The 8,205-nt window shown below is 53.5% G+C and overlaps 1 protein-coding gene across 1 annotated transcript; it reads right to left on the bottom strand.

Moving 5' to 3' along the window:
* Nucleotides 1-69: 69 nt before the first annotated feature.
* LOC127603237 (zinc finger protein 281-like) lies at nt 70-8,080 on the bottom strand. The gene is made up of 7 exons (XM_052069377.1): nt 7,333-8,080; nt 5,963-6,457; nt 5,778-5,891; nt 5,484-5,607; nt 5,264-5,347; nt 5,055-5,173; nt 70-4,738 (listed from the first exon to the last, which is right to left on the bottom strand). Exons 2-7 carry the CDS (start codon nt 6,392-6,394, stop codon nt 3,125-3,127), a joined length of 2,487 nt encoding a protein of 828 aa, XP_051925337.1. The 5' UTR covers nt 6,395-6,457; nt 7,333-8,080; the 3' UTR covers nt 70-3,124.
* Between the last annotated feature and the right edge of the window lie 125 nt (nt 8,081-8,205).

The raw sequence follows: 8,205 nt of genomic DNA on the forward strand, positions 1-8,205 counted from the left end.
AGACAACCAGATAAACTTTAAATAAATCTGCATCGTGTCATCAGGCGAGTACCAAAAGCGCAAAATTAGACCGTTGGCTTCACGTGAAGCAAATTTGCCATGTGACGGCAGTAGACTCCGTTTTTGCTTTCCTCCAACTTAAATGTTTTACGGCACTAGATTTGCAATAACATCAGCCCGTGTCACGGCGCCGAGCGACTGGAAGTCCAAAGTCAAAAACGGGCACGGCCTTCCTTCAGCCTGCCGCTCCTGGCAACAGGCGGCCAGTAGAAAGGAGCAAACGACGCAAAAGCAAACAAAGGCCAACGCGCTCTTCTTACCTTGAAGACATTTGGAGCGCTTTGCCCCGCCGTCACCGTGTTGCGTGAATGAGGACAGGCGCTTTAGAAATGCGTCACGGTCGACAAACGGCCGCGGAGTGGCTCCCGCATCCTGGAAAAAGAGCATTGCTGCAAAGACTTGTGCGGCAGCAGAGTTGTCAGCCTGGAACACAAAAGACGTGACGGTTAGGCCTCGTTCGCAAAACATTGCCTTGGACAGAAAATTGGGGTTTCACAGGTGGTTAAAAACTATAAGAAATGAGTTAGCCGTTTATCGGTATAGCTGTGATTAAAAAACAAAAGACCATTTTATATCAGCATTTTTCTCCGTAACCCACAGCAAGTCACTCACATGATTTATTAGTACATGTATTTTTTTCCCCCAAACACCGGATGCCTTTTTCTTGATGCCACTCACCCATGTCCGTGTCCACGTCCAAAACAGCCAAGAAGGGCGCGCGACTCCAATCCTCAAGCCAATCTACAGGGTCAAAATCAGGACGCCAACACGGTCTCAGAAGTGTTGATTTTCAACTTTGTCGGAACACTACTTTCGTATTTTGAGATTGGCTATTGTGGTGAGACAGACATGGTGGGAACATATTTGTGGCACATCAATCACTCTTGGCAAATTGCATTTAAAAACCAGAAGCACGTTTTCCTTTTGTAACAAAAAAAGGTTTTTATTGGCTTCTCTAATCCGTTCATCATCTCAATAACAGGTCGAGCCCGGGAAATCATGTCACGAGGGTCCTAGTACTAATGAGACAAAGGAAAGGGGAGGCTTCTGCTACAACATTTGGTATTGAGGTGAGCGTCACGAAAAAAAAAAGCCATAAAAATCATGCATACTTGATTTTTTAAAAATTAAATCAAACGAACCAAAAAAACCCCGACACATTTTTAGTGTTTTTGTACGTTTTTGTAAACAATATCCTTCTAGGGTTCATATCAAAAACACGTGATGGCAAGTAACAAAAATAAGGGGGCTATACCATGAGAGAAAGAAAAAGTTCTACAAGGCATCTAGAATGCAACACTGCTTGGCATGGATCTTTTTACATTACAACAACAACAACAACAAAAAAGCAATGACAAAACATTTTTTGAAATCATACCGTTTGCATTTTGACAAGTCACTTGCTCTTTCATTGTAAACACGGGCAGTGTAAAAATGATGACACAACATGTCCAAGCTATCCTACAAATATTTCCACTACGTACAATGAAACGCGCGTCCCTGCTTTCTTACGCTTTAGTGATATGAGGTATATTTAGTCAATCTTATCGTCTTTTCTCTCCGTTTCCGTTCAAAGCATAGTGTGTTTGGAGGGAAGTTTTTTCATTTGTCCTTTTCCGCCTCAACAAAAACCGCCGGGGAGGTACGGCTGCTGCAAACGGGAAATATCGAGCCCGGCCGCCGGGACCGAGAGAACGGCTTGAACCGCGGAAGACAAAGAAGGCCATTGTTCATTCTCGGGAGTTCGGGACCGATGCATATTCCCAAGGAGTGTCGGATAAATTAACTCTTCTGCTACGCCGGTGCTACAAAAGGTGTGTGGCGGCTCGTGGAGAATAAATACAACCAAAAAAAAAAAAAAAAAACTGAGCGAGAGAGAAAAGTTCCAGCACGTCAGCCGAGCTCTGGAGAAACACTTAAATACAAAGAGCTACTCTCAAAATATTGTATCACAAAATTATGGCAAATCCATTTTTACATCACCCGACAAACCGCAAGAAAGTCGACACCCCCCACACCCCCCAACAAAAAAAAAAAACCCAATGCCCATGAAAATCATCAGCCCGCCCTCTCAAAAGCCTCGTTCACAGTTTTCTCCTTGTAAAATACGCACCATTTCTTTCTACCCCAAGAGTCAAAGAAAATCCAACGGGTTATTGTTTCTGATGATATGTTCGGAGGGGGAAAAAAAAGTGCTCGTTTGATTCCATTGACGAAAAAAGAAAAAAAGGGAGGCGACTGTTGCGGTTTGCTTGCTGGCTTTTGTGTTTTCAGTCACATACACACACACACACACACACACGTCTCAATGCGGCTCTTTCCGCATGCTGGTTTCACATTGACACGCAACAGTACCATCTTTTGGACCGAAACACGCAGGAGAGCCAAAAATGTGATCGCCGGGAGTAAAATGGACACAAATCAAAGCTCTGCCGTTTCAAAGTACACCTGGAAAAACTGTGCTCGTTGCATCTCATCATACAAAGTCTTATCGCACAAGGTTGCCTATTTCCTGAGTTCATGTTTCTTGTAACAGACAATATATACTTTTTTTTCCTTTTTTTTTTTTGCCATGTGAGTTCTGGGCTTTCCCTGCCACAAGTGTTGCGTGTGGTGTTTTTTTTTCTTTTTGTAATTATGAACATTATTACTTTACAAAGTTGATAATTGGTAAAACGAGGGTTTCCAAAGCAAGAAATGCAAGTTCATCGCTACCCTCCAAAATGTTTTAAATTACGTTTAAAATCTACGGTTTATGCCGCCCCTCCCCAGCCCCACCCCCCCAAAAAAACCCACTACATTTTCCCAACATGTAAGCGACAAAAATCATGTCTCATAAAAATAAGAATTAAAAACATTGCATTTGAGGCCATGGAAGACCCTCCCTGGTCATGTTTGCATGAACATTTAATGGCAGTGTTGAAAAAAAAAAAAAAAACAACAACAACAATGCTACAAGAAAAAAATTGGGATATGTGTGTGTGTGTGTGTGTGTGGACGGGGAGGGAGATGCAAAAACAGCCCCCCCCCTCCCCTTCCCCACGGGGCTCACCTCATTTGACCCTTATCTGAAACTTTGGCTTGTCGGGGTTTTTGATCCCGTACTCACCGGCTCAGTGACGTCAGCTAACAAGCTGGTAAACCCTGAGAACTCTGAGACCGGCGTCCGTATTCTGTGGTCCACCTCGGCGCCGGGGTCGCCGCCGTAGCTCAGAGGGGTGCGGCGTCCCGACTTGAACTGGGAGCCGAAGGCCTGGGCGAAATTCTCAATCTGGTACGTGGACGATTCTTTCGGGGGGTTCAGGTCCGAGTAGCCGGAAGCGGCGGCGGCGGGGGCGGCGCTCCCTCCGGCCTTGGCCCGTCGCCCCTTGGAGCCTTCCGCCTGGGCGCTCAGATCCTGGGGAGGGAGGCCAAAGGTGCCGGGCGAGTGCTGCTTCTCCAGCTGCTCCGTCAGCTCCTGAGACGGCGTGAGCTGCTGGTGGCCGGCCGGCTCCAGCGTGAGGTGGAAGCCCGCCTGGGAGGGGGAGCCCACCAGCAGGCCGTAGTGGGACTTGGACGAGGCGGCGGCGGCCGAGGACGAGGAGGAGGAGGAGGCGGACGAGGGCGCGACGACGGGCAGCGGCGAGGAGACGGCGGCCGGGTAGCCGCAGTCCAGCGGCGACGCACCGTACACGTGCTTGTCGGCGAACAGCGGCCCCGTGGGACTGGAGCCGCTGCACAGGAGCGGGAAGGGCCCCGCGGCGCCCAGGCCGGCGAAGGGCCCGCTGTGGCTGGTGCGCTCCAGGGCCTGCAGGAGAAACTTGGAGTACTCGCTCATCACCGCCGTTTTATCGCCCCCGGCGCCCGCGTCGTCCTCCAGCTCGGGGGTGACGGGCGCCGCCGGCTGGAGGTCCACGTGGTGCGGGTGGTCCGACAGGTCGAAGGCCACGTCGTGGTGCTGCTGGTGCTGGTGCCCCCCGTCCGGCTTGTGGCTGTAGTGGTCCAGCAGGCTTTGCAGAACCTCGTCTGGGATGCCCGACTTGTCGTGCTTGAGTTCCAGGGGGGACGCGTCCAGCATGGCCAGCGTGGGTTCGGGGCCCAGGGAAACCTGGATCACGCCGCCCCCCTGCGACGCCATGTGGAGCGCTCCGTAGTCGCTGTTGACGGCGTGGAGGTATCGCCGCTTTTTCACAAACTGCATAGCGTCGTCGTAGTTGCTGCCGCCGCCGCCGGGACCCAGACCCTGCTTGTTGGCCCCGCCCCCCTGGAGCAGAGCCATGTTGTCCAGCCCCGAAGCATCCACGTGATCCAGGGGGCTGGCTTTCTGGCCCGAGGGCTTTTGGCCGTCGGCGCCGTCTTGGAGAGAAAGGAGGCCCTTCTCCAAAGCCTTGCGGCCGGCTTTTTTGAAGAGCAATTTGGGGGCCGAGCCCGAGGGCTGCTCCATGCCGTAGTCCTGCAGGCTCACGTCGCGCGCCGCCGCCGCCGCCGCGTTCTTCTTCCTCTTGCGCTCGCCGCCTTCTCCGTTTTTGGCCCTGGCCCGCTTGCGGCCGGAGGTGCTGGCGTTTCCCTGAGTGAGTGAGTAGCTGCCCTGGCCCAGCTCGCCGTCGCCCAGCTCCAGCATGTTGGGGTCCAGGCCCTTCTTTATGGCTTCTCCGCAAGTCCGCTTGTGCTTCAGTAACCGGTCGGTTCTTGAGAAAAACTGAAAAAAAGGGAGAGAGCGAGACGCACCAAAACGTTACATTTTTAGCAGACACTTTTTTTTTCGCGGGGAGCGGACTCATTCGGAGACCTCGTTGAACTGACCCGTCCAAATCCCCAGAATGTAAGCCTTTGGACCGAAAATGTCGAGCACAAAAGCCGACCGATTACGCAAAAACAACGGGGCTCCCCCCTCATCCCCCTCAGCGTCTGAACAGATTACGATTTGAAGCCAATCAAAGCGCAACATTGGCTTGGGCGTCTTGACCAAAAGTGCGGCAAGCCAAGAAGGTTGAAAGGAAAGGCCCCAAACCTACTTGCTGGCATGTATCGCATCGGTACGGCTTCTCGCCGCTGTGCGTCCGCTTGTGGCGCTCCATGTGGTACTTCTGGATGAAACGCATGTTGCACTGGTCGCAGCTGAAAGGCTTCTCTCCTGCAACAAAAGGCCCGCGCCGCCCGTCACTCGCGGGTGGCCCCGGCCAGCATCTGGCCGAAAAACCAAAGCAAAAATCGCTGGACTCACCGCTGTGGATCTTCTCGTGCCGCTGGAGCAGGTACTTCTGAATGAAGCTCATGTTACACTGACTGCACCGGAAAGGCCTCTCACCTGTGCCATCAAGAGTACGACCGCCCCCCCCGCAACACATTATTTATCGCTCGGCCTCATGAGACGACACCGGCGGCGCAGCATCCGAGGCGCAAAAATGAATAGAAAAGGCGAGAGAGCAGCGAAAGCCTCTCACCTGTGTGTATGAGCACGTGTCTGCGCAAGTGGTAGGAGCTGCGGAAGGCGGCGTTACAGTGCTCGCAGATGTGCGGTTTGGAGTTGGGGGACAGGCAGGCCCCGTCGGCGTCCGACATCGCCGCCTGTCGGAGGACACGTGACAGCGGCGGCACGGTTACGCCTGGCCCCGCGCCATCCTCTCATGACATTTCCCACGGTTCGTCATCCCCCCCCCCCCCGTTCGCAACGTCACCCGACGAAAACCCCCAGCAAACGGGTCGAAGCGGCATTCTTTTGAGGACGGACGGCCAACCTTTGCGGCGTCGCCGCGTTTCCTCCGGGCTTTGCCGCCCTGTCCGTCGCCGTTGGTCCTCCTCCCTCTCTTGGCCGAGGCGTCTTTTGGCTCTTTCGCCGCTCGCCCCGACATCTGAGGGCAGACCGCAAATAGTGACGCAAGAGTCTCGTTCGTCTTCCTTCGCGTTTGCGCTCGGGACTCACCGCTTCCCCGAGAGAGCGCACGTTGCTTTGGCCGAGGTCGTGCAGGAGCATGTTGTGGTGATTCTGGTGGTGGTTGCCGTAAGACATGTCCGGCACGTCGCCGCCGCTCTTCCCCGCGCCGGCGCAGTTCATCGGCACGCCGCCGCCATAGAGGGGCATGCGATAGTCCAGCTCGCTGAGCCGCTCCTGCTTGATGCCCATGCTGTGGAGGAAGCCCCCCGCACCGGCGCTCTGGTGCTCGGGGGGCGAGTCGCGCTCCTTCTTGAGGACCATCTCCTGCGGGAGGTCGCCCATGACCGACTGCGAGGTGAGCCGCGTGAAGCTGGTGACGGGCGGCAGGTGGCTGAACATGAGCATGCCGGGCGCAAAGTTGGGGTCCATGCCGCCGTTGCGCAAAAACTCATTGCCGATCTTGTCTTGGATAATACTCATGGTGGTCGCTTTGCTGCGGGCGGGCCGGGCCGATCGATCTAAAGAGGGATGCCGGAGAAGGCCCTGAAAAAGAGGACAGACGTACACACAAAGCCAAAAGAGTCTCGATCAGGGAGCGGATGAGCTTTTGTCATCCATAACAGCTAGCCAGCGAGTTAGCATAGCAGCCGACTCGCCACAATGAGCCCGACGAGGCATCATCCAGTTCGCACTCCAAACCTGAGAAAAGCAAAACGCTGAGAAAAGCATCGCGAGCCGTTCGGCAAAGTCGCATATGACGATACGGCTTGACAGAAGGGCAACGTTAACCCCGAGTGTCCCCCGCTTGCTTGGCGTATCCATTGGCCATTTAAAAAAAACACGGATCCGCGATTACTCGGCATAATTGCTCATTTCAATAAAGATACGCTGATACTAACTATGCATATTGCCCCGTTCGTGGTTAAATCTGCCACGGGTGGCGTGAATGGCTCATTTCGCGAGCTTTGTTGGCCGAATTAAATGGAGCTGGCTAGCGCTCCGTTGATTGATAGCTAACTTTAGCCGTAATTACGAGCCGATAATCATGACCGAGCGTGCGCGTGGCTGGCACAACAACAACAAAATCCTTCTCAAGACTATTTCGGTTCCACGTCGACTCCGGCTCCAGTGACCCAACACAGACCGTCGCGGCTAAATAAAAATCGAGCTACCAGCTTTTTCAACGCAGCCGTGTTTATAACAATCAAACTAGCCGCGAGCTAGTTAGCCGGCTGCTAACGCGCTAGCAGTTAGCTCCGAGTTGAAAAAAAGCCGCATTACGGCCCGCGCATCACAAACAATGATGCTGCCTTTCGGTGCAGCGCCCTTCGGTCGGCGAGCGAGCGAACGCGTCGCGTGGATCTCGACAGAGTCCGGACCGAACCGCGAACCGGGAGCCGGCTTGGGTTCTCGCTCACCAACACATGACCGCAGACGGCTCGGAACGTGCCCGCGGCGCCTCCGTATTCGCAGCTTTGGAGGATTTTATTGCCAAAACGCCGTTCTCCGGCAGCGGCTGCTTTCTTCCATCTTGTCGTGGCGCGGGGGATTGTGGGTGCAGGCGGACGGGTCGTGAGAGGAGACAGCCGCAGCCGCAGCCAGCCTGCTGATGCTGCTGCTGATGATGACGAGGACGGGGGAGGGGGGGAGTGGGACTGACTTGCATACGCATATCATATCATATCATATCATATACTACCGCTCACGGTTGCTGAATGACTTTTGTCAAAAATGATTCCGCAACTGTCTGCATTTTCTTTCCGGGGATGGCAAAACGAACGGAGGGACAATACAAGTAAACGACTCCTTCTCAAGGTTCTACAAATTGCCCCCCATGTATCCCAAGCTCACTATTTCTCCTTTTCCGAAATGCTGCGTCAAACGTTGCCCACCCACAGGGCATTCAAGTCGCCACCAAAGTCCCACCACCGCCCGGTGACGTCACACTCGCTTCCCCGCAGCAACGCTAGGGGGAACTCGATAGCTTCCAATTGACATTCGGAACGCTCGAGGACCACCGCTTTCCCCCCACCCGAGACACAGCAGGCATCGCTTTGTTAACGCGTCGGACAAGACAAGACTGATAGAAAAACCCATCCTCTCCTCTTTCACCTATAACTGCTTTAAACAACAAAGAGGATGCAGAAACACAGCGTGATGGAGAATTTCAAGACATCTGTACTGTTCGACTCAATTAAAGAAAAAGAAAAAACATTCTCCATAGGGGGGGGGGGGCAAAATATCTGAAATCATGCGATCGCAGCATTAAAGCAAGCGTGAGAAACACAGAA

This window comes from Hippocampus zosterae, chromosome 7 (assembly GCF_025434085.1).
Source record: "Hippocampus zosterae strain Florida chromosome 7, ASM2543408v3, whole genome shotgun sequence".
NCBI lineage: Eukaryota > Metazoa > Chordata > Actinopteri > Syngnathiformes > Syngnathidae > Hippocampus > Hippocampus zosterae.